The sequence below is a fragment of the Egretta garzetta genome, unplaced genomic scaffold (genome assembly GCF_000687185.1).
Source record: "Egretta garzetta isolate BGI_Z169 unplaced genomic scaffold, ASM68718v1 scaffold42, whole genome shotgun sequence".
Classification (NCBI taxonomy): Eukaryota; Metazoa; Chordata; class Aves; order Pelecaniformes; family Ardeidae; genus Egretta; species Egretta garzetta.
The window spans coordinates 1,018,115-1,044,543 of NW_009258782.1; the positions used below are offsets into that span (position 1 = coordinate 1,018,115).

Here is a 26,429-nt window from a genome sequence, read left to right on the forward strand (position 1 = left end):
GGGAAAGAGATTGCACCTTCGTAAACACGAGGTTTTGGAGATTGTCTTTTCTGGTGAAGAACGCCCCTTCTGTACATCCTCACACACTCCCAACCCCAAAACACCCTGGGGAGAAACCTGCGTGGATACCATTCAGCAAACTGGGGCTTGCACTGGTGCACAAGTACAGCCTGTTTCCTGGAACTTATCAATGCAACAAAACATCCCTCTGCTGACCAGCAGTTTCCACTTCTGATAGCAGTCACTGGAGAGACAGGTTCTAAATTTGGTTACCTGGCACATGCCTAACCATGACATCCAGATCACTTTTTTTTTTTTTTTAAAATACTACTTAAAATTTGCATGATGGAAGAGAACTGCAGGCTCGCTGTACTCCTTTACTGCAACCTGGCTACCGTGCATTTGTGCATTTGCTTCAAGATCTCATCCAGTCAACTCCATGTAGAAGCTGAACGTGTTTCTGGCACGGAGTTTTGACAAGAATTCATAAAGTAAACAAGTTGTTTCCGAATTACAGCGGTGCTAGAAAAAGCAGAGAGTAACTTTCCCAGCGTTTGAGGTTCTTTGGACTGCTGCCAACACTACAAATTCCTTTTACCGTATATGTATAGTGTTATTTGGATGGCCCAGTGACCCCTTATAAACTTTTTGTAGTAACCGGTAATGGCAGATACGCAGACTTCCTCTTGCTAAACACTGCCAAGGCTGTTCAGAATTACTGGTTTTTTCCTATCCGAGGAGTTTAATAAACTTCTTTTTTTTTTCCATTGGAGGAGTTAAGAAAATAAATACTGAAATAGCATTTTAAAGTATTTCACCATACTAGCGTCACACAGAAATTTCAGTGCATATGAATAGCTTTAAAAAAAAAAATAAAAAAATTACATACATCTTCCACGTGTTTAGTGTCACCATCTAAGTCTGCTGTAAGTAAAGGCTCACTTCTAACAGGGGTCAATTTACAGGGGAGCTGCAACAGCCTGCTTTTTTCGAAATACACCGAGAGTGCGTTTTGATCAAAACTGGCTTATCAAGCTAGCCTAAAGACAGCCCAACCAGCAACCCACTAAGTTGAGTTTGCTACCTGGAACCTCAGGCTGCAGTCAGAGATGCTACCATGCCTGCTGTAGCACAAGCAAAAGGGCAACTCCTGCTTGCTTCCACAAGAAGCTACTACCTATTGCCTTCCCAAGGGATTGTCTGGTGGCACACGTTCACATCTTACCTGTTCTGACAATCAACTGGCTTTAGCTCAGCCATTTTTAATAACCCAAAGCCGCCTTCTAACACAGATCATTTTGAGAGAGCAAGGGCAAAAGCAGAAGAGAAACTGCTTGAACAAAGCTCAGCCAGCAGATCAGCTGCAGGCGTAAGAGGAGAAACTCTGCGCTTTCAGGGTCCGGCAGTATGCCTTGAAACCATGATGCCTCGCCCTCCTCCTCTCAGTCATGATCTGTTGGCTGAAGCAATCAAGAAAAACAAGCCCAAACCATCTTATGTTAAATCAGATACAACCGAGTTATGCAGAGTTTTCCCTATGGGAAGAGAAAGCTAAAATAGAAAACTAAAGGAATGTGCAGAAACAGACCTGGTGCCAAGAATGGATTCAGTGAAGTAACAGGTTGCGGCGGCTTAGACACAAGTGAATCCAGGTTCACCAAAGCAGCATTGGGGCCCAAAAAAGACTCAGGGGTTTTCCGAGCTGCACTTTGTTTGCCTGATGTCATGCTCGAGTGCTGGGAATCAAAGAGATCAGGACTAGTGGTACCGCTATGCTGAGATGGCAAAGTGGAACCTGATTCAGCTGAAACAACACAAAGAAAAACAACACTTATCTCATTAATCCACACAGCCAAGCAAAAAAAAAAAAAAAAAACAAAACAAAAAAACCCTGAAGTCTCTGACAGCAGAAACGTTTTAAAATCTAATGTTTGTGTTAGTCAGATTTAAGTGTTTCAGTACATGTTACACCCTTATAGCATGCAAGCAGATAAATGTTCTTTAGAAGAGTATGAAGAAGCTACAGTTAGAGTTGCAGTGCGCTACTGAAGGCGCTACCTGATTTACCCTGACGAATATTCTCACAGCCATGCAGCAACAGATGGGACTAAGAGTTTCCAAGGAAAAGACATTCAAAAGCCTTGGCTACTGCCCTTGCACTACACCACTGCTGCACCCTTCCTAGCTAGACTCCACCCAGGTTTTCTCTTCTGTGTTAAAAGAAGCCTAGCCCATCTTTGAAGTAGTCACCGTTCTTTCAGGCAGAACCATCCTGAAAGTACATAGTATCGAAGCACTTACACTTTAAGGTCTGACAGTTTTTATTTTAGTGACTAATGACCAAATAAAAAATAAATTAAAGCATTCATAGAGGTGTATTTTCTCATCTGCCTACCAGTGCTACACACTAGAATTTACACGTTTGAGAAATTCAGACAACATTGTTCTGTTTGACACTCTGAGCGTGAGGCATACTCCACAAATACATTGGATACTGTAAATTTAGAAGCCAACCAAATTTCTGCGTCAATGCAGTGAAATTCTATGGCTTACAATGCAAAAAGGCCCATTCCCCATAAGCTCATGCACAGGCCAAAATGTTAACAACAAGCTTTTACTGCTGCGTGATCACCGGCTTTAATCTCTTCCTTTGTGAAAGTCAATTTTATTTTTTTAAAAATAAAATTTAATAGAGACATTTGTTGCTGAGACTATCACCCAAACTGTCCACGTGCTAAGAATTTGATTCATACCTGGCTTTTTGGAACTTCGAAGTGTGTCAAATTCAGAAAAATCATCTTTAACCGTACCATTCAAATTACTGAAGAGGTCAAAAGATGTACTTCCTGTTCAAAACAACAAGACAGCCCTGTCATTAACAGATCTTTGATTGCATCACACACCTGGTCCTCCTGAAAGCAATTTCTAGCCCATCCATGTTACCAAGAAGCCACTCTGTCAGGTTCCAGGGCAGCAATTGAGATCATCTTGAGTGCTCCTACTCTTACCCAGGACCAGGGAGAAGAATAACGTCAGAGAACTGTCCTTTCTTACAGTATTAGCCAACTAATTCAGAGCAATGTGCTTTTAAATCACAGTGTAAGGCACATCTTAGCATGCTGGGGTTTATTGAGTATCTGCACTAGAGAGACGTATAGGCAGGCATATATACACGTATCTGCGGAAGAAGAGAACAGCAACGAATTTACAGCCTGAACTATAAAGTGTGTTAATCCGCCCTCAAGTAAAACACACTTCTGAATACAGTTCCAAAGAGAAAAGTAGCATTGCTACAACTTAAAGTGATGATTTGATTTACGCTTCCAAAGTTAAAAGGAGGAGGAATGCAATAGAAAAGGTTATCTACGCCATGTAGCGATGGTAAGGCCCTGTTAGCTAAAGCACCAGAACTTCCCCATAGTTTGCAACACAGGAAAATGTAACATTTTCAGAATGTGGATACACCCTTACCTCAAAATGGAGAAAGAAAACCCACGCTTAAACAAATAGCAATCACACATTCCTGAAAAGCTTTAACATTTTGCGCTTTTTTTTTTTTTTTTTTTTTAGAAGTAGTTGAAATGCTTTTCTAATTTAGTTTTAACCTTGGACACATTTCAAGCAAATGAAGGTACAGACTTAGCTCTATAAAGAGCACAAAAAGACAAAAACCCAAGAGAATGAGTGAAGACTGTGTATAACAATACTACTTATCAAGAACAAAGACCCACCATAGTTAAAGAATCATTCTCACAATGATCCAGTTATTGCCCTTTGCCCAGTGAAAAGCTGATTAGACAACTTCTTGCAGTACTCAGATTCCTTTGTTTATTATGTACCGAGATGAATGACTAGCAGAAAATGCATTTAGGATGCACTTAGCCACGGTGCCAACATGAAAATACCAGGTATTAAGATTCATCAAGGTTGCATTAGTTACCGAGCACGAATAGACAATTACATCAGCACCTTCTGCATCTTGCTCCACAAGGGCTTAGGGATAGCTTTCACACCCTCAGTCTGAAGTAACAAACCATCATTTGCACCTCTAAAAGTCTCCTCAGAGCGTGGAGCTGCTCAGCCTGTCAGTCTAAGTCTGCAGAGACATCCATCTGCATAGATATTTATCATGATGAAAGGTAAAATTATAGTATCATTCATTTCCAGAAATTAAGTCCTTGTCTAATTACAGCTAAAACCCATTTAAAAACCCAACAGCAGCAGCAGTCGTAAGTGCTCAGCATGCATCCGCACATACCAATAAAAGAATGTAGAAGGGGCAGAGCACGAAGCAGCAACACAAATTCAGAGCTCTAAGTCAGAATAATTACATTTGGAAGTTCTTTTTGCTGCTAGCTATTGCAACTCCCATTTATTTTACAGACCAGTTCTGCAAATTGTTCAGCACACAGCTTCTTTTATCCAAGCAATGCAAGAAAATAATTTGGATTTCACCTTCATTACTCAAATAATACGGATATGGGATGAGACCGTTTCTCACCAGAAGTAGAGAGAGGTTTGTTTGCAGGTGCTGGTCCCCAGGGATCCACAGATGATTTTGCTGCAGTAGAAGATGGCTGAGCAGGAGCCCAAGGGTCAACATTTTTGGACAGAGACTGAGCTGTGGATGTTGCTGGTGCTGCCCAAGGGTCAACGGAAGCAGCTGGTTTGGCACCTGCAAAACGAGCCAGCAGGAACACAAGTCAGTACAGTTTCACTTTGGAAAGCTTTCCTTGGAGATTAATCTCTCTTACGAACCATTACTGCCAATTAATACTAAACATAAATAGGTGAAGCAGTTCAACATTAGGAATACTGATAAGTCTCAGCATCTGTGTCATACATACTGAACAAACAAGCACAAGTAAATTCTGTGCAAGGCAGATGAATAAAACAAATCTCCCATTTGAAACTGAATCAAAAAAATCTGCAGTTCCAACAAGAAAATAAACTTGCTTTTGTTACAGACATTGCTACCACAACAGACAACATCTGACTGAAGAAGACCTAAATCACAGGGTGTATTTATGAACTTATGGGAAAGGTTTCTAAAAAGCCTATATGTAAAAGGTATGAAATATACAACATTAAGACTTGGACAAAGAAAAGACATCTGTAAGACTGAAAGGGAAGAGTTTTCAAACTCTTTTAACCATACTGTTATTTCACAAAAATACAATCAGATTCCCTGAGCTAGTTGTGCTTTTTTTATTCCCATCTGTAAGCACTCCTCCCGACAGGAGATCTAAGCTGTCTACTGACATCCCTTCCTGTGTATATATATATATATATATATATATTTTTTTTTTTTTAAACCCAATGCCTGTATGTTCAGGATTCCCATTTTTACTGAAAGATGCTGACAACTCTTCATTCCTACAAATTCAGATTACCAGACTGCTTCAGGTTGTGCACAAGGTTAGGGCTTCCTAATGTAAAGCGACAAATGAAGGCACTAAAGGGAAAAGGAAAGAGAAAGAAACTTGCCTCGCTATATGCAATTTCCTGCCAGTGTTTTCTTCTTCCTCCCCAACCTAGTAATTTATTGCTTTTCAGCTTAGGTGACCTCTTCTTCCTTCTACCATTAAATGAAACTGGTTTGGCTTACCAAACCCATGGACCACTGAAGCAAATCACATTTCAGATTTGCAGTGGGCCAGGTCTACGTTGGAAGGTATCGCTCTTGCTTTGTTCCCATGTCGTTCATCCCCACTGCCCCTTCCCTGGCAGGTGCAGGAATAGGGACCTAGCACTGTAAACTCTACGGTGACCTTCAAGTAGAGAGTACATGCAAACACATTCCCTCTTCCCAGTGAAACTTCTCAGACAGTCCTGGTTTAATTACTAAATGAGAACAACTGTATAATCCAAGAGTAGGACAGAATTACCCATGCGGTACACAGCTATTATCTTTAACCACCACGAGGGTTTCAAGTTACAACTGAACATTGTTTTATTTTTTAAACCTACATACGACCCCCCCAGCACCACAATATTCTTGAAAACCAATTCAATGCTGCGCACAGTGGCACAAATTCCAATTTGTAGTGTCAGTCTTTGTTTCATCAACAGGCGGCATGGTCTTGCTACAGCTTTGGATCAGGAAATGCTAAAATTCTCCAATTAAGTCCAACTATTCCCACACCGGTACTTACATTTCCTTTATCTAGCCTTAGTGCTGAGTTACGAGCCATGCCACACAAGAAATGCTAATGACAGCTCTTCCCATAAACGGAAGCTTTCAAAAATGTCTTTTCTTTCATAAAGAGAGCGCACAAAATTAGAGCACTTGGGAAGATACCTTCCCGCAGCTTCCATTATCTCTACTGAAATGCCAAAGCACATGCAGGATTCGAGAAATACAGTTTAATGAGTCCCTCTTTTATTAGCAGTCAAATTCATAAATCTTACGTCTTCAAGACTATCCTTGGGAGCCAAGTAACCAGCAAGCTGGAACAAGGGGTTGTTCTGTGGCATTAATAAAGTTGGGAGCCACTGAGAGGAAATGCTACAGCTGCAACTGATGCAAGGAAAAACTTGTCAGAGGATGATGTATCGAGCACGAGATTTGAAAAGGTGGATTTTGTTTGGTTTTTTAGCCATGGAGAAAAAAAAAACAAAACCGATTGAATAGCCTTAGGGCCCAAAACTTGGACTTTTTCTGATTTCACGCTTGCAGCTTACCAAAGAAACAGATTACACTTAGAATAAATGAACTGTAGTTGGCCCAGCAGCTGTGTAGGTGCCTTTAATGCCACCATGAGGAGGAAACAAACAAACAAAAATGCATTTCATTATTAAACTTCAAAATTTTCATCAGGAATCTGGATGGTGGTGTGCTGAATGCTAATGCAAATGGCTTTGAAGCACTTTACAGCAGAGGTCACAGGATCCCCAGCCTGAAGCAAAACTGACAGAACTGTCTTCATGAAAAAGCTTCCCTTTGCACAGAAACCCCCTACCCCTCAAAAAAGAAAAAAATCCAAAGCCAACAAAAAGCAGATCCAGCTCCAATTTCACAGACATAGCAAGTTTAACGTACTGTGAGGAACCATCAACACAAAGGAGCAACTTTTTGGACAGGCTTTGGCTAACCTAGAAAACAGTGTACTACACCAGCAGCAACACACACACACAAAAACAAACACACAAAAAAGCGGGCTTTAAGATGTGAAGCACTGGATCTTTCACTTCAGAAACAGATTCCATTAATTTAGCATCACAAGCTTATGAAACACAGTGAATATTTAAAATGGTAACCTCCATTTTTTTGTTTAGTATAAAAATGGCCATTTTAACAATTTAATCCATTTGGTTCTGATGGTATACGCATCACATTTCACTAGGAGCTATTAAAGACCCAGTAATTCAGATCTATGGCCTTCCTAACCATAGCACCCTGCCTAAATACTATATTAAAATACTGGCAAGGGTCTAAACCCATGACACTGGACACAACTAGCAGTCAAAGCATGAGCATCCCCCCCAGTCTGAGACAAGTTGTTTTTGCTGTACAAAGACGACAGAAGCTTCACTCTTCTCCTCTTTCTTAAGATTCAAAACGCACACACAAAAACCCAGCTGCTTCGAAAGCAGGAACAGAGTGCAACTTCCATTTGTTTCTGCTTGGAAATGAGTTAGGGGAACATTAGTTCTAAAGTACGGGAAGCAATCACAATGGACTAATACACTGTCGTTATCAAGCATGACATTGTACATTGAGAAACTTTGAAAAGCTCAACATTAAAAAGCAAAAACTTTTAAGGAAGCATTCCTTCTGGCAGTTTATTCTTACCAAATGATTGCCATGGGTCAGAGGCAGTGGCTGCAACTGTGGATCCTCCCCAAGGATCAGTTTGGTTTGCAACAGCAGGAGGTCCCCAAGGCTCTGTTTTCTGTGGGGCCGGTGCCGATGAGGGCAGGGCATCCATCAGGTCCAACAAAGTGGTATGCTGAGGGCAGGAATAATCTGAGCTTTAATCAAGAGCATTACCAATCTGAAGTACAAACCCATGAGAGTGAAGAAGCAATTTTTTTTTTTTTTCCTTTTACACACCTGCATTGACTAGTAGTTTGAAATTTAACCCACATGGAAGAAGCTTTAAGCTATACAACAAAGCGATCCCAAAAGCATAAAAGAGCTCAGTATTAAGCTATTTTGTGTTACTGTATTTCAGCTTTTGGCAGCGTAACCGGGAATTTCTTAGTCGAAGGCACTACCTCCTTCTTTTTGGGAATTTTAATTGTGTCTCTGCGACTCTCCTCCAGAGCCATCTGTAATCTCAGATCATCTCCGCGTCTGAGGCGCTCCTCCTGCAAAGGAAATCAACACTGTTGATATAGACCATTAGCCTAGACTGTGCTGCTCGCTCCCTCCAGGTGTCTAGCCCCCTTGGCAGGACACTGCCAGGGAAGGCCTGGGCAGTACTCCCTGCCACCACAGGCACGCGCAGTGGGATTGCCAGGATTATGTGCTCTGACTTGTACATAACACAAGCGGGGACAAAAAAAACAGTTTCTCACAATTCTTGCCTCAGAGGTCAGGAGCACCCTGGCCCCATGACACCAGCGTAACACTGTGACCATAACAACATCCATTTTGCTGACTGAAATTTACCCTCGTCTTGTTTTACTCCTCATTGGAAAGGTAGAAATGAAACCTTCTTTCCAAAAATTCAGTTACAATGCTAGAAACACCACAGAACTGAAAGACAAAGTAAATATTCCATCTTTAAATTATTGTAATGGTTTTGAACATTCAAATCACCACTGAAGGACACTGACTCAAACTTTACTTTTCCTGGCTTTTGTCAGCTTCCCTCCACAACTGATGCAACTGTTATAAAGAACGCTAAGTGAATTAATCTAGCCAACTCCACGCTATAGGTTTTTAACATCTGTAAACTACTGTGTTTGTGGTGCATTCAACTACTTTAAATATCTTTGCTTGCACCACGTCTTTCCGAAGTTGACCAATTCCCCGGCTGGTATTCCCCTTGCCATTTTTTAAGCTATTTCAACTAATAGATTCTGATTTTTCTTTTCTTTAACTTTATTGCTCAATAACGACAAAGTTTACTGGGTGATAGTTTCCCTTTCCAAGCACAGAGATACTAAAGCCTAACATCCAGCAGTAAGCTGAAATTGTCACAGGAAGCTTCTAAAATGTTACAGACACTCAGCAGGCTGACTTGAATTTTCATTCATAGCTGAGATTCAACCACTTTGTCATATATGAAAATGCAGTAAAATTTATCCACAATTACAGCATTTACTCCAAATTCAGAATGAACCTCCTAAGAAGTACCACAGTAACGTAACCCGTGTGACAGATTAGGAGCCAAGTTATTTTAAGCCAGGTTCTTTATAAATTCTAGTACTTTGTGTCAGGTCACCCTTCTGTTCCAGACAACCTCACCGTATGAGCAGATCATTCAAAATTTCACTGTAATCAGAATTCACTGACGTTTCTTATGCTGGTCCCATTAATGAAGGCTTTCAGGACTAGTCATGTTTTCAGTTCTTCCCAACTGAAAACATCTTCAGTTAATGTGATGATTAACGTCCTCCCCCACAAAGCCTTCTTGCAAAGTGTCTGTCATGTTCCACTAGTCTCAACAGCTCGGAGGCTGCAGTTTTTTTAACAAGAGATTTAAAAAAAAAAAAAAAAAAAAAAATAAAAAATAAGAGCAACATCTTCCAAAATGGCCTTTCTCTCCCCCTATTCCACCTGGAGCAAAGCCAAGCTGCCAGCGGAAAAAAAAAAAAAAAACACAAAGCCTTCTTGCAAAGTGTCTGTCATGTTCCACTAGTCTCAACAGCTCGGAGGCTGCAGTTTTTTTAACAAGAGATTTAAAAAAAAAAAAAAAAAAAAAAATAAAAAATAAGAGCAACATCTTCCAAAATGGCCTTTCTCTCCCCCTATTCCACCTGGAGCAAAGCCAAGCTGCCAGCGGAAAAAAAAAAAAAAAACAGACCAACCAAACCAAAACAACAAAACCCAACAGGATTGTAGTCTTAACTATCAAAGTATAGACACTTTGGAAAACCTACACGGGAACTGACCTGCTCCGCCACTTCCCGGCTCATTGCCAGCGCGAGCTGCAGTTGGAGCTCTTCTTCTCCACTTGTCTGAGGCCGGGCCTGCTCGAGCTCCGAGGAAACTCGAGGGGACGTAGCTGTTGGGAGACAAAAGCCAGCAAATTTAACACACCAGCCAACAAAAAGATACAAGAGGCTTGATTATGTCTCTGACCAGACCACCCCACTTTCACACAGCCGTTCTCAAAGGACCCCAGCACAGCAACTGACCCCCAGGTGCCAGGGGCCACCAGCTCGCCGACCACCACCCCTGAACTGTCAGGGATAAAGCTGGTACCAAGGCTGAGGATAACAAGCCAGAACAATCAAGCAAGGAGAACTTTGCAAGGCAGTTCAATCGCTTTAAAGGAAAAACATTCCTGGAAAACAAAGACTTTCTGTGTTAGTGGGATTGTAATATCAAGAAGTATCACCAACGAATGCTGGATACCCTGTCTCAGCATCAGAGCCTCGGGGGGGCAGGACGCTGGCTTAAAAAACCATAGAACTGATCATTCAAGAAAACATTTGTTGACATTTCTTACATTTTACAATGTCAGTAAGAATTTGCTGGGAGTTGGCCAATACCAGGGTAAAATTGGATACCACCCACTTTTCTGTAAAATAATGCAGTCTTAATGGGACAGATAAAGAACTATTCTTAACTGCTAGGCGGGCTCAGAGACCAACAAGCCAGCTATTCACACTAAAAAAATTACAAAAATATTGTATCATTCTCTGTTCAAAAGGAAAAAGGTTGGTATATATGTTGGGGAGTGGTTTAGTTTTTGTTGTTGGTTGGTCTTTCTTTGGATGAAGACCTCTATTAGCTAAGTAGCAGCTGGTAACCTCCCTCACTCCACCCCCAGTAACAGTCAAGCTTGACAGCTAAAATACACAATTCCTCAATACACAAATATTCTTTTACTGATGTTTTCACTACAGTTATCAGGCAGAAATTCCCATCCGAATGGGACAGCACTAATAGGTTTATCACCACACAGTAATTAAAAATTTTTGTCCTCTCTCTCGCTCTCAGATAATTCTCTAGCATGCAAATAATTTATACAGAATATGTATAATTTATCTTACTTTGGCAAGGAAGTTTGTATTTAAAGGTTGGAATGATAATTAGTTCGGCAAAATATATATTGACATTTAATAAAGAGGAACCATATTTTTAAGCTATGATGTCAAGCTCAAAGAAATCACATTTCTTCTTAATAGGTCAGCTAAGCATGTAGAAATTAATTGCCAAACTATAATTAAAAAAAAAACAAAGCCAAACCACCACACACACCAAAAAAAACCCCCACCAACCAAAACACTTTTCAGTCACTACTTCAATCCTCCAAGTATTTCCCAGCCTCGTCTCCCCCTAACTTTTAGGCCAACATGACATTATAAAATAAGAAGTACAAGCTTCTCTCTCATCTGGCAGGCCAGAAGGAAGGTGACTCTCTGTAAATGAGGAATGACCTCTCTTTTCCACCATACACCCAATGTGCCATCCCCATCCCACTCCGTTTCTAAAGGGACAAATTGATTTATCACCCAGAACCATTCCTTTCACGTTGTGCTGATCCTGAAGCTTTCAACCAGACAAGCTCCTTACCTAAAGATGTTACTCATACCTCGCTTCTATTACTTTGTCAAACTTTCTCATCTAAGGTATCTAAATTTAGATGAGTACTTTTTGCTCCAACAGTCACAGACAGGCTCTCCAATATATTATATAGAATCATAGAATCATAGAATCATAGAATGTTTAGGGTTGGAAGGGACCACTAGTGGTCATCTAGTCCAACCCCCCTGCAGTGAGCAGGGACACTGCTAACTAGATCAGATTGCTCAGAGCCCCATCCAACCTGGCCTTGAATGTTTCCGGGGATGGGGCCTCCACTACCTCTCTGGGCAACCTGTTCCAGTGTTTTACCACCCTCATTGTAAAAAATTTCTTCCTTACCTCTAGCCTGAACCTACCCTGTTCTAGTTTAAAACCATTTCCCCTTGTCCTAACACAGCTGGCCCTATGAAAAAGACGTTCCCCATCTTTCCTATAGGCCCCCTTTAGGTACTGGAAGGCCTATGGACTATTACAGACTTGAAGTAGGAATAAACCATCCATAACAGGCTGTCTGACAGCATGGAAAATACCACCTTAAAACGTTTGTAAAGTTTGAATATTCTTAAATATGAAACTACAGAGAATTAAAAAGAAAACAGGATAAAATTCAACGTGAGGTTACCAAAAGGTAGCCCATAACAGAAAAACTGGGATCCTTCTCTTATTTGGGAGTCAAAGGGAAAAAGTTAATCTATGTGGACTCAGCAAAGCATTTTATGATGCTAAATATGATGTTGCTGTTAAACAGAGGGTAGCGTAAGAACTGAAATAGGTAAAGGACCCGCTGAAGAAGAGATTACATCATACTGCCTGCCACCAAGGAAGTTTACTAACAGTTTCTCAAGAACTGGCTTTAAGACCAATCTTAAGAAAAATTATGTAATAAACAAAGGCAGGAGGTTGTGGGAAAATGCAAAGATAATGCTAAGAAAAATTGTCAAACTAGAGGGAGAAACAAGGGATATTAAAGAAACAGATGACCGAGAAGGGAACAACAGAAATGAGATGATACGGAGAAAGAAAATCGTTTCTTTGATGACCATCTGCTAATTGAGGGCATCGACTGCAAGTGACAGAAATGTAGAGAACTTACTTTAGTACTAAAACGCATAATTCCCAGCCGCTCACCTAATACAGCTGTTACTAAAATCAGCACTCCTGCATCAAAGCTCTAGTCAGAGTTCATCTAACATACCAAATGCACTTCACATCCAAGACAGACTTTTTCAAAACAGGAATGGATGTTGGAAACGCTTCCCTTCTGAGCGCAGAGAATATTTTATGTGTTTATCTCTGCAAAAAAGAAGATCAAGCAGTTTATGGTTCCTAAGTACATCAGGCTTGCAAATACTATGGAGTGAGAAAAGCTATTTAAGATAAAGGGGCAAGAAGTAATGGTATAAATTGACCATGAATAAATTTGAGATACAAATAGAAAGAAGCAGCTTTCCAGCGGGAATTGTAGGAGGAGCCATAACTGGTTTCAAAATAGAGCTGGATAAGCATACAAATGGGACAGCAACGTAGTCACCTGAGAAGACATGGCAACTGGACTACAACCGGGCAGGTGCCTTCTGGTTTTCTGTTTAACTGCAATTTTGGGGAAGAATGACATTTCCTGGATTTTTTACCCAGGAGTTTTTCCATCTCTAGTGACACAACTGCATTCCAAAACAACTAAGAAGCCGATGGTAGAATGACTTCGAAATGATGTGAAATGGGTTAACTCCGCTGGTTTTCCTCCCGTTTCCACATGAAGGACTATTTACTGCAAGTGCTCACCAGTTTCAGCTTTTCACAGCACAGCAGCATTTTCGCACTCAAAAGCTGCAAGAAGCAGGGATCGCATCCTACTCCGAGCGTCTCACTCGCCCTCCCATGGTGGGTCCTCGCCTCCCAGCCGCGCACGGGAACGGCAGGCTCGCTTTGGCAGAGAGCTACATTACCTCACAGCTCCCAACAGAGACCAGCATTCAGCGGCTCCAGGATCTGAACACAGATAATAAGGGGTCTCACAGATATAGCTTATTTCTTTTCACTTTTAGGCTTTTCAGCAATTCATTCTACTTGGGTTTATTAACTCTAAAAGGCACTTTAGAGCTCCTTTCACAAAAAAGGGGGAAAAAAATGTCAATTTGAAATTCTTCCTTGGGCCTCGCATTAAAAAACATTGAAAAAAATGTTGCTATTTTACATTTAAACTTCTGCAGTGGTTATAAAGCCATCTACATTAAATAGCTGCCAGCATATTTTTTGACAAAGGATTAAAGGAAACTCAAAACACCGTTCTTGGTAGTAACCTGACATGTTTTATCCAGCAAGTTCACTCCTAAATTCCTGCAGTATTATAACCGCCCTTCTGTATCGGCCTCGTCCTGCATTAATGGTTTAGTTGGAAGGATCTAGCATAAAGGTTATTGCCTTAGTAACAGTATCGCTGCCACACAAAGAATCTCTTATCCCACAGCACATGACAGTTAACTCAGATGTTTATGTAAGATGGGACTCAATAGATCAATTCTGACCTGCTAAGCCCCGCTTTGTTGCTGCTTTGAGAATTTGGAGATCCCGGCCCCCCTAGGCTGCCCCGAAGCAACTGTGTGGGTATCTGCTTCTGCAGGGACGTGCCACCGGGCTGGCCTCTCAACGCCGCTCTCGCTGCAGCGCAAGGAAGTCATTTCCAACCTCGGTTAATCACTAAAGCAGGATTCTGCTCCACCATCTGTCTCTAGCACAGGCTGCGAGTCTTTCATGCGTCTCTATTGGTAATTTACTACATTTTGGCTATTTTAAAAGCCCTCTCTAGATGTCTATAGGTTTGGTTAAGTTAGTGAGTTAAAGCATATATACAGCTCACAGTTAGAAAGCAGCCATTGCCTACATTAACGATAAAAATCAGTCCCAGCATAAAAATCAGACTGGCCGTTTTCATTCAGAAGTGTGCGCTTGGTTTTATAAGCTCCAGCTTTATAATTTGCAGGTGGCGTTCTTAAGAACAGAACTCAGTTCTTAGTCACATTTGTTCAGAAAGAAAAGCCGATTCCTCACTCAATCGGTACGTCTACAAAAGCAGGCGAAACCAAGGCTGCCTTGAGAAATTAGGATAACATCAAGGTAAGAACTTAGAAGCTGATAGCAACTCACTTGGGAACCAAGCAGAGACCCTATTTGTTAGTCTTCAAATGAAAGACTACTCAAATAAGGAAGGGATGCTTTCAAAAAGCCAATCTAACCTCTCAAATTATGGAAGGGCATGTGCAAACTGCTTAATCTAGAAGGAATTTTGTACTCCACCTTTCCATTAGGTAATAAAGAGATCTTTCAAATACAAGAGAATTAATAGCACCTATTAATGCAACAAGGTGGAGCTGATGAGCCTTACTGCATGATTTCTAATTGCACTGAAGCAGACAGAGTACTTTTGACATTCATTTAATACTGATAAATCCTTAAGGCTTGTGTTGGTTAAAGAGCATTTTTTCTCTCAAGTAATCCCTACGTTCTTCTTAATAGACACAGTCAGATAATTTATTGAAACTACAGAAGCCTGGTTACACCAATGGCATCTCCCACCTTTACCTAGAGCACCAGAAAAATAAAAGTGCGATGAGAGGATTAAAAAAAGTCGTCACCTGACAGATAACACAGGAACCTACCAAAGTACAGAAGTTATCCAGGCAGCTCACCCAGACTGACTGCTGGATGATATGCCATAGATTCCCTGACTAAGATGGAAGGGCAGAGGTGTATTCCAACCTGCAAAGATGCAGAACAGGTTACAAAAAAACCCTTCAAGAACAGGGGAATTCAGAATGCTCTATCGTGTCAAAACCAAATTAGTAATTCCTCTGAATTATGTTCTACTCCAAGCAAAAGCGGAAACAAAGCTGAAATAGATGAGTGAGCACAAACTTGCTGATGCTTCACGAAACTGTTTTTAAATAATGAGTCTACTTAATGTGAATAATCACTGGAAATACTAAAACTCATTATTTCAGCTAAAGAAAATTGCTCCCAAAATCTTTACAGGTAAGGTTAACAGACTTGGCATTTCACAAGAGCCATAAAAGCCTTTTGCAGTCCATCTTTCACCAATCTCTTATCAAATAGGCTGTATGTATAATGAATCTGATTTCTCAGCCAAGCGGCCTACCTCCAGGCAAAGTGCTTGTCTAAAATCAGGTCACACTGTGCACGTCGCGTCGTTCCCTACTCTGCCGCGTTTGTGTAAATGAAATCAGGACATTAAAACACACACCAGTCTCTCTCTGCCAACATTCCTAAGCGGAACCCAAACCCAAGGCAGCAGATGGCCAAAGGAAAGGACACGTGTACAACCCAAAATAACACAGGTAGGTCCTGGTTTAGGCGTTATAGGATTGGACCTCTTTAAAAAGCAGGGCTTCAGTAAACCCAGTTTTAAGACATGAAGGCAGTACCAGGGAGAGGACCAGCATTTTCCAGGGATCTTTCGAAGGTGAAACTAATTCAAACACACTATCTTCTCAGGGCAGGGGTACCAAAGAATTGGCTTTGTCAGTCACTTCCCTCAGGGTAGAGTATTTTTCCATCATTTTTTCGACCCCCGTAAGCAGCCCAGCCACAAGGAGCTGCAGCAGACAGTGCTGCTTGCTTCCCGAGCAGCCACAGCTCAACTGTGGCAATCCAGATAGGTCCGCTAAAGGCAACCCAGCCAACCTGCTCCCAAGGTGGTTGAGAAAGAACAAGGTAATCCACGTCCCCATGCTCCTGCCCCGTCTCCTAAGGGCTTCTGCAGGCCCAAGGTGCTCGAGCACAGTGTTTTGCAGCTACTCTAAACAGTCTTCCACACAGCAGTGACTGTGGGTTATGCTTCTGCCATGCTGAGGACTCCGTTGTAGCCACAAGAGTAATATTCCTGTGTAAGCCTCTACTGAAAGAATACTTTAAAAAGATAGTTACTACATGAAGGACTTTGTCAAGACCAGTAAACTCTTAGAAATGCACTCCCAGGCTTGAAACAACATCACAGTTCAGACTTAGGAGGTCTATATTAAGAACACCCTACTTTTCCCCACGCAGCCAATAAATCCAGAATCCAATTTAAGTGGTCATTGGCAGCTGTAGATGAAACTAGGCTAGGAACAAGAGGCTGTTTTCAAGACTGGGTGACTAACGTCTAGCATAAAGTCAATATTTAGCAACAAAGCCAGGTTAGGGGTGGGGAACTATTGCTCCAAAAGAGTTCAAATACTGAGCTCATATTCCTTCCTTTCACCAGCAGGTTTAGTTTCAGCACCACACAAGAACATTCCCTTAACATGAAATAAAGCCTGATATCAGACTTCACGCAACTCCATACAATCTACACATTTTCCAAAATAAACGAACACTTTTATATATCTTGTAATGGAATATTTAATAGCTTCTAATCTGGACATTAATTGCCCCTGGCTTAAAGCTAGAAGATAGCCAATGGTCCCCAGTATGTCAGAAAATGTTAACAAGATGGAGGTTGGGCGGAGCTTTATTTTTGCTTTTAGCTTTACAGTATCTCTCTTGGCTTCCATTTACAGATTACGAGAACAGATAGCAAAAACATAATAATACTTTCACAAACGTTTGCATCAAGAGTCAGCAATATTCACATGCCATAATGTAGTCTCTAGAATTATACAAGCTTTACAACACAGAGATCTTCAGAGCCAAAAGAGTCATTAAAGCAAAGCTTTGGGGGAAAGGATTTTATTAAAAACTATCATGCTTCACCATTTCACTTTCCACAGTTTCTAAAGGACTTTTAGAGATGAGATGAAAATATCTGCACGTAAATGGGGAAAATAACTCTTATGCGCCAGCGTGTCTTGCCTGCAAGAGTGAGGGACGACGGTACATCAGCCAAGAGATCCTTTTCCCATTTTGAATTCTTCATACTATACGGGCTATCAATACTGCTTTTATTTTTTCATAAAGGATAAATTTGGGGCACAAAGAACAGCAGCCCTACAAGAAAAACTTTTCATGCTCAACATCAAATGCAAACCCCAATTCTTACAGGCACTCTCAGATACAAGCCTGCACATACGCTTAAAAGCTAGAGAAGAGCAGTAGTTTGAGCATTGCAGTGTTTATGGTCAGTGCTGTACAGTGCAGCTAATTCAATATTCTGAAGAAACTGAACAAAAAAGGGTTCACTGACTTAGCCAATACTGCACTTTTAGCAACTGACAGAAGGGGGAAGAGATCCCTCATGCACAATCCCGACACATTATCCACTGGAAGTGACTTGTTCCCCTAGTGATCTGTCCTGGAGAAACTATTAAGCTCTTTCAGCCAGCTCAGGCTTCTTTTCTTCTGCAAGAAAATATCAAGAGTGAGGAAATTTTCTAGCCAAACGCAATCTTTTCAAGTAAGGGGAATGTACTCTCAAAATCTGCAATCCTCACCCATTGCATTTAGCAGGGAACAAAAGTGAAACACGCTCATAGCAAAACACTTGAGAGATGAAACATTTCATTTAGCTATGTTGGTAAAAAGGCTGTAACACTCTCCCAAACTTTATTTATATTTGGATGCTAATAAGACATGCTAAATATTTGGCAAAGAGGGTGGGTGTACATTTTTAATAGGCAAATCTCATGCTATAGACTGAAAATCTAAATGCCTCTGATCTCCTCTTCAAAGGCTCAGAGGAATGAAAGAGAAGTCTACCAGAATATACAGCACAGCAACCGCATCTTAAAACTGTTATAAGGAGAGTATTTCCCAGGAGCTAAGCATAACTTAATCCCTTTTACATATTTTACTGAATCCACATTTTCAGAACAAAAGGGGGGTATGGTTATAGAATAAAAGAAAACATGATGGATACAATCTCTTTCGCTTTAAATAATGAAAAGCATCTTTTCCATTAAATGTAGAAGGCACAAGAATAACCCGACATTTATGTAACAGATTAAATGTCTGGATTTTGATGAAACTCCTTCCTCATTTCCTAGGATAAAGGACAAAGCTCTACACAAAGTTTTCCATTATCAGAAGCACTTAGCACAGCTGTTTTGTAGGGTGCTGGTTTGCTTTGCTATACTCGATTAAACCATACAAGAAACATATTAAAACGTCAGAAGATACAGATCATAAAAACTAACAACCATCTGTATTTTTGCCGATAGAGAATGAAGTCCAGAGAGTCTACAACAGAGGAATAACCTAAAGAAAAGAAAAAAAAAAAAAGCCTGAGATTTCTAAAGCTTCTTAGGTACGTGCTTATGGGGGAGGAGAAAAAAGGATTAAGAAATCATTACCTCAAAAGCAACCCTGCAAATAGACATATACAGTAAAGTCATACGCGGGCAAATGGGAGCATCCAGTAAATCAACACTGGGTACCGAAAGAATAACCAAACTTGCTTCTTGACATCTAATCCCCCATCAAAATTCTTAAAGCATCTAAGGAACAACAATTCAGAAACACACCCCGCGTTGCTCAATCCTCGCTGTGAGGAATAGTTTGAAGCCTCTGGTAGCATTTAACATGACAAACAATAGTTATATGCACTAATTAAAGTTAAGAGCTGGTGAAGAAATAACCCTGTGGAATAAACCAAAGGTGTGCTCAGCATACCTTAGTGACTATTAGTTCAGGCCATCAGTGTAAGTTAAAAACAACAACATTTCAAGCTATCTCCTAAATTAAAAATTCTTGTTGACAGATCTACAGCCCTCAAAAGAAAAAAAAAGTTACTGTTGTGATAACAATATACATGTTGTTCTTTACAAATTCACACCAAATCAATGCTCAAGTATGGTTATTACAGAAAAACTAAGATGTTTGTTATTCCACTGCTAATTAAGAGACAAGATAAAAATTCTCATACCTGAAAACCTTCATGCGCATTTTTGAACCCTGTATCCTAAAAATATTTCCTTTTGAAAAAAATAATTTTCCCTGCTCTTCTCCATAGCTTTAAATGGACAGAGATTTTCTTCCCCCCAGCTTGATTTGTCCTGCTACCCCCTACTGCCTTCCACAGAAAATGTCTGTACATGTCAGGGGTACTGACACCATTCACGTATTTATAATTTGAGAAGCTCTTTGGGACACAGGACATGACAAACAAGATTCTTAAAACTGGTGCTCAATCAATTCACCACACTGGCTCAGTTACAGTCCTCCACACACTATAAGCATTCATTTAAAGAAAAGATTTTCCTTCAGAATTAGACCACAACCACTGACATTCCAGCCAAAGCAGCTTTCATCAGATCATTACTTATATTAAGAAGGATTTAGTGCCAAATCAGGCCTCTTCCTAACATGACAGGGAGTTCCCCCAAGCAGCGGTATAAAGAATCCATTCTTCCCACATCATTGTATTTTTTTAAAGAATGAAATATAGTATTTAGTACTGATACTTGCATACCAAATGCTGATAGTATAAATATTTGAACACTGACACATTCAGAGAGTTACTCCTCTAAGAACTGCTGAGCAAGTAATAAAGGAAATCAAATACCAATATTCTTCGTAAAATAAAATAGCAGTAACATAAAGACAGTATCTAGCAAAATGATCCAGGAAATACTCTGTATTTCTGATTTTTTTCTTGAATTATACTTAACAAAAGAACTTCAACAACAAGTTTTTGAGTGCTCCTTTCAAAACCAGAAACAAATAAAATCCATTAACAGTCTCCCTACCGAGATTGGGGGCCTACCACATCAAACACTGGAACATGTTCACAAAAGCAGCTTGACAATGCTACCTTTGGGAATCGACAGTAAACAACTGCTTCTGAAATTGATTTACGTCAACACACACATCCTCTCCAAAACAAATGTTTAACCAGTCATTTGAAGAGACATTAGTGCCACCAAGCAGACCTACAAAGACTCAGCCATTGCAAAAAGTCCCTTGGAGTCAGCATATTAATCCTCCTAGCAGGCACCATTTACTCTCACGTTGAACAGCGAATCAAAATACAAAACCTCTCAAAAGAAAAGGAAAAGAAATTTTTTTATGTGTGTTTGCTTCTACTTACAGCCATGGTAAGACGCTGGGGATCCTCCAGACTTTCCGTATTCTTGCTCAGAGTAGCTGGTGGATAGGTTTGGCTGGCTGGAGCCTCGGCCGAAGGTGATCTGATTGCTACCCACTCCAGTGGCCACCTGAGCCATGCGTTCTTTGGTCTTCAAGGCTTGGGCCCTCTCTGTCTTGAGTCGCTCATCATCCTTCAGAAGAGACACTAGCTGCTTGGATTTCTCCCTCACATTGATGCCCTGGTCTTTACCATCTCGGTCAATATACTGAAAATCTTTCAACGTCTGGATAGCAAAAATATTCTCTTTACACTGCTGTGCCACTCTCTCAGAACCAGTTTTAATCAGGTAATCTAACAGAGTAAGGGCCTTGTATACGTGTCGCCAGTTCTTGCCGTGGTCATTCAGTCGTTTCCAGATCATGCTCATAATTTCAGAAAAGGCCACAACATTGTAAGTCAGATCTGCTATTTCAGTCATTAATGAACTGGAGGGACCCCAGGGGTCATTGGAGGTCGCTTCCCGAACTTTTATTTCGGCCTCTGAATAATTGTTCACAATGTTCTTCATCTGCCGTCTAATAGACGAAGTCGTCATTTTTATTTCCCTTTTTAACAAGACAGATTCCAGAACACGAACAAAAAAGGGCTATATCTGCTCTTGTATGAACGTTTCTGAACTGCAAAGGCTCCGTATCAGTGGCTTATTTGTAACACTTTTCACTACAATCATTTCCTCTCTTCAAGAGAATGACACGAGAAAATGAAAATCATGACCTGCGTAAGGAAAGAAAACAAAGCACGTTAGTTGTGTCTTTAATTATTCCTACGCGGAAAGCAATCTACGTACACTTTGGGGACATTTTATTAGAGTTAACTGATGAATTTTCTCCCTGAATTTCTTCAGGACATCTGATTTTGAAAACAACTTGCTCTTCTCACAAGTAATATTAAACACTGAAGATTAAAAACCTGAAACTGCTGAACAAGACAAAAGCAAGAGGATATCCACGCTGATGCAAATGCAAAATTTTAAAAGCAAAAAAGAAACAAAGTCTAAGAAACAATTTATGGATTTAGTTTCCAACAAGGTATTAATTACAGAAACTACAATGCTAGCTTGCGGAGCTGAGATGGAACTACATTAGAAATTCCACGCTTAGCAGCTTCCCTCTAACAGTTGACAACTGCGGTCTGCTACGATTGCTATAGGAATCTGTGTACTGAGAGAGAATACGCAAACTTCCTAAAAACGAACCAATTTTTTTCTGAAACCTCAGGTAAGTTTAAAGCACACTCAGTATCAGGGCAGAGATCTTGAACAGTGCTCTGCATTCCGTTGAGGCCTAGGGAAGAGAAATGAGCACCAGAACGACGCACTCCAACTCAAGGTGACCTTTAATGCTAAGCAGATTAGAGGCAATTTTTTTTTTCGCAAATGAATTTACTTTGCACATTTGACAATGCTCGTCAGATCTACAGTTTCTGCTCCACATGTCTTTCACACAGCCCAGAAGAATTTTTAATTATAGGAAAATGGAATTGTAAAACCAAAACAACTAGCAAGAAAACCCAAGAATGAGCTCTGGAGCTGGAAAACTGTTTCAGTTATTTATTTAAGATCACTGTTTCAAGTAAACAGAGGCCTATTAAGCTTTAGAATACATTACTGGAGTAAACTGGCAGATTTTGCTATTACAGTAACACAGCTAGAATAGTCTTTGCTATTCACCAGTTGCATGAACACGAAGCATTGATTCTGTAATGGAACCTGCCACGTTAATAGAGCTTACGCATTCAAGATGTCCTCTAATAACATTTCTCCAAACACTCCGAAGAAGCAACAGCATCACTTACAAAAGACAGGGGCGAGCTGTAAACCACAGATTTCAAGCCTAACATCGTTACCATTCTTCAAATTACTGATGTGCCATTTAGAATGAAAGCAGAATTAAGTGTCAACTGGACAACATGCAGCTCTGTAATGACTTTCTCAGCATAAAGACGTATACCCTTCCTAGAAAACCATTCTGGGTAAGTTAAACTACCACAGAACAGGTCCAATGAGTTGCTGTATTTTATCTTGTTTCACTAAAGGTAATTTTTGGCAGAATAAAAAACTATTATGACATCGTGGAAAATCAACTTTAAATGAGATCAGCCCTAAACTTCAGGTAAACTGCATCATCCTGTGTCCTCCCCAATATTTAAAACCAGCTGTAGAAGAATGTCGATAGGTTGTCAGGTGGCTAGTAGCAACAGGAATAAAAAGGGGCACCTTCTCCTGAGGCATTTACAGGTTTGTGAATTATAAATGCAGCATTTGAAAAGAATCCTATATAAACATTCCCAGGTGCTCACGACTTCTGCTTCACTCCAAAAGTTAATGTTGTCCAAATCTGCTGGCTCACCTTCCTTTGCAATCACTCTCTAATGCATAACCTTCAGAAGGTGAGGCACCAATAAATAAAATAAAAAATCCCAACATCACAACACACACATTTAATCTAAACCACTTTTTTTTTTCAGAAATAGATTAAGGCAAGTTCACAGACAAAGCTGAAACAAGTGATCCAAGGAGGTGGCAGCATCTGGTAGAAAGATGGTCACAAAGAACTAAGAACAGACGGCAGGCAATAACCCCTCTAGCTGGTAAAACTGGAACCAGCAGAGGATACAAGTGCCAGCCTAACCATGAACACAGGTATACTGACGATATGGATCCCAGATCAGAAAAGTGCAACCCCCCCATCATAAGGGCTGAGCTTGTCACCCAACCAGAAACGCAGTAAATAAGTATGAAAAATCAAAAACATGAGAACCACAAAACCTCCTAAACCAGTCAGATAAAAAGTCCACCAAGCCCAGCATCCTCAGACACAAATCTTCAGGTAAAGAGTATGAGAAAGGAACACAGATACTCCTTATATTATCAGCAGCTTAGGCATCTTCAACGCAGCCCGTGTCCCTACCAACCCCTTTTTCGAAGCCTACTGTGTTTCCCATTTCACCCTCACCAAGTTCGCAACAGCAGTCCAGTGACAACACTACACCAGCAAGTACTTCAGTTTAAACTTGGATATTTATTCCCCGAGCTGTAGACAAGGGGCATGCTTTTTAAGAAAGCCCAAGTCACCTTTGGCTTCTTTATATCACTCATGATTTTACAGAAATTGGCCATCTCCTTCTGAACAGAGGATCTCATGAAATTCCATCCCTCTATTTAGAGCTGCTCCGTATCTTGAATCATCCCTGACATCTTTCCATGCACCTACTACACTTCCAGTTCTTGAGCTCTGTGCAGTTCCAAGCACTCTAGATTTCAGGTCTGGCAGTAACAGAAGCTGGTATCACAACATAGTAATTTACTGCTTAGGATTTCCCATTCTTTACCAAATACTTTCTAAAAGTCTTCTTGCCTTTTGGTAGTTGTGCCTCTACTCATGCACATGAAATCAGGGTCATTTCTTCTCCCTATGCAAATATGTTGAGGCTATTTCATCTGCCATTTTATCACTCAGCAGATCTCAATCTTTCTCCCTTCCTTTCAATTCAAGATTTGCTTCAAATTTGACTAATTTGGTTCAATTTGGCCACCTTATTATTTAGAAACGATCTGTAAAAGGAAGTATTTGCAAGAGCACTGATCCCTGGCAGGACACTTCAGTGGGAATAACCCTTCACTGTGAGAACCAACCGTTTACCCTGACTCCCTTTCCTGTCTTTTAACCCGCTGTAAATCTATGAAAAACATTCTTGTCTTATGAGAGTTTTGTTTCTTTAAAGGCCAGGGATGAGAGGCCTTACCAAAATATTTTTAAAAGTCGAGTACACTACACAAGCAAATGCCTCACCTATGTGTACCTCCCCAACCAAAGAAAAAAAAAAAAAAAAAAAAAAAAAGAGAAGTTTGTTTTATTACTTGTTAGAACATCACAAGCTTAAAAAAAACCAAACATTTTAATACCACACACGATATTTGGAAAGGTAAATTTCACAGTGTATGGGAACATCTACTAGTCCTAAGTAACACCAACTTTGGCCAATGAAATAAATACCTGAAGAATTAATCATAATCACAACATAAGCAGGCACATGGTCAATCAGGGTGCAATTTCGCATAGCCATCCCAAGCTAGTTGCAAGCCAGCACCAAACCCAGTGGCCTCCCAACCCCCCAACCTCTTCCCCTTCCCACCTCTTGCATCAAATCTAGCAATTACACAACAGTACAGTAAAGCTAAGCAACTTGAAGTCTTGTAGAAAAGTAGCTTTTTAGCATTGGTTTGTTTTCTGCTGAATCAGTGAGCTGATCGGGCTGCACAGCAACACGGTCAACAAGCTTTGCTGCAAGGCAGACCAAGAGAAGCGTAAAAGCGATCCAACCCTGGCCTCACTTTTGAAGGAGCTGATTAAACATAATATAAAGCCGTCAAGCTGCAAAAAACAGCACCAGAAAGCAAAGAGCCTTCATTACTGCCCAACTACACCATGAGCACTAGGAACCTGTGCACCTGGTTTCAGAGAAGAAACCAAATGGACAAAGGCAGGACCCAAGACCCTGCTGTGCTCTCCATATAGGCTGCAGCTAAATGAAGGAAAAATATTCGTGGGTTTGCTGTGAAGCGTGGGCAAGAAGCAGAATAAAAATTATAGCCTCACTGAGTGCTGACAAGTGGTTCAGAGAGAACCCCCTCCTACTTGGGAAATGCTGAGGTTTATTTTTAAGATTTATTAGTTGAACTACCAAAGCAGCTACACCCCAAAAGCAAGCGAGCTCGGAGTACATATGCATGCAGGAGGCTCGATTTATGGCAGCACCATTCCCCAAACTGGAAGCTCTGCCAGGGTGAAGCTTCTGAAGAAGGCTACTAGCAGAGAGTAAATCCAGAGTCGTGCTTTGGATAAACAAACATAGAGCAAACACTTCAAGAAGAGAACACACTGGATTAAATGAAACGAGCGTTTTTCACGCGTCCAGAAAAATTAAAGATTGCATTTGTTCTGTAATAGATTTGAAAGTCATCAACCTGTTAGTGCCGGCACGTTTCTTTACCCTCCTATCTTTGATTCATGAAAACAAGGGCATTTAATGAGAATCTCGTTAACATCTTTTTTTTCCTTTTCTTGATGGAAAGATGTTTTCCAATCCTATCCTACTTTTAACCCAGTGAAGACAATTTATTCTAAACTTCATTCTACTTCATTAAAAATGCAAAGGATGAATGGGGTGGAAAGATGATGGATTTTTTTATCCGCCCCCCCAGTTGTACCAACATGCAAGGTAACTATTTTGGCAGTAGCAGTAACCCTCACTAAGAACTCTGTATGCCTTTCAGATTCTGCTTTACAAACTTTCTGCTTCTAAATCCAATGAAGGAAGCGTTTTACTTGATTATTACAGGTCACGGAACACCGTAACAGCCTATCTTACAGTTAAAGAGATCAAAAAGCCAAATATCCCTACTGCATAAAAAGCAAGAAACCATTTCTAATGCACGATCAAATACTCACATAGAAAGTTTAGATTTTTTTTCCAGAGACCCCACTGAATTAACCTCTCACAGCAAACCACAAGGAAGTACAATGCACTTGCAACTTCAGCAAAAATCTGGGTTTGCATTTTTAAGAGAACAGTTGCAGAGAAAGCATAAAGTAAAACTAGTTGATTAAAGCTGCTATTCCTTGCTAAAAACAGGAAAAAGGC

At 40.5% G+C, this 26,429-nt stretch overlaps 1 protein-coding gene across 4 annotated transcripts in view; it reads right to left on the reverse strand.

The window, feature by feature from the left end:
• The window catches only part of EPN2 (epsin 2), a 43,707-nt gene that overhangs the window by 2,198 nt on the left and 15,080 nt on the right, over positions 1-26,429 (reverse strand). For 2 of the 4 annotated variants that reach the window (XM_035889136.1, XM_035889137.1), the window contains exons 2-8: positions 20,727-21,500; positions 10,054-10,178; positions 8,221-8,313; positions 7,796-7,952; positions 4,502-4,675; positions 2,754-2,846; positions 1,589-1,804 (exon numbers count right to left, since the gene is read on the reverse strand). In XM_035889136.1, coding sequence (XP_035745029.1) covers positions 1,589-1,804; positions 2,754-2,846; positions 4,502-4,675; positions 7,796-7,952; positions 8,221-8,313; positions 10,054-10,178; positions 20,727-21,321 — 1,453 coding nt within the window. In that variant the 5' untranslated portion in view covers positions 21,322-21,500. The remainder of the gene's footprint in view (positions 1-1,588; positions 1,805-2,753; positions 2,847-4,501; positions 4,676-7,795; positions 7,953-8,220; positions 8,314-10,053; positions 10,179-20,726; positions 21,501-26,429) is intronic. The other 2 variants (XM_035889138.1, XM_035889139.1) reach the window with 2 other exon arrangements.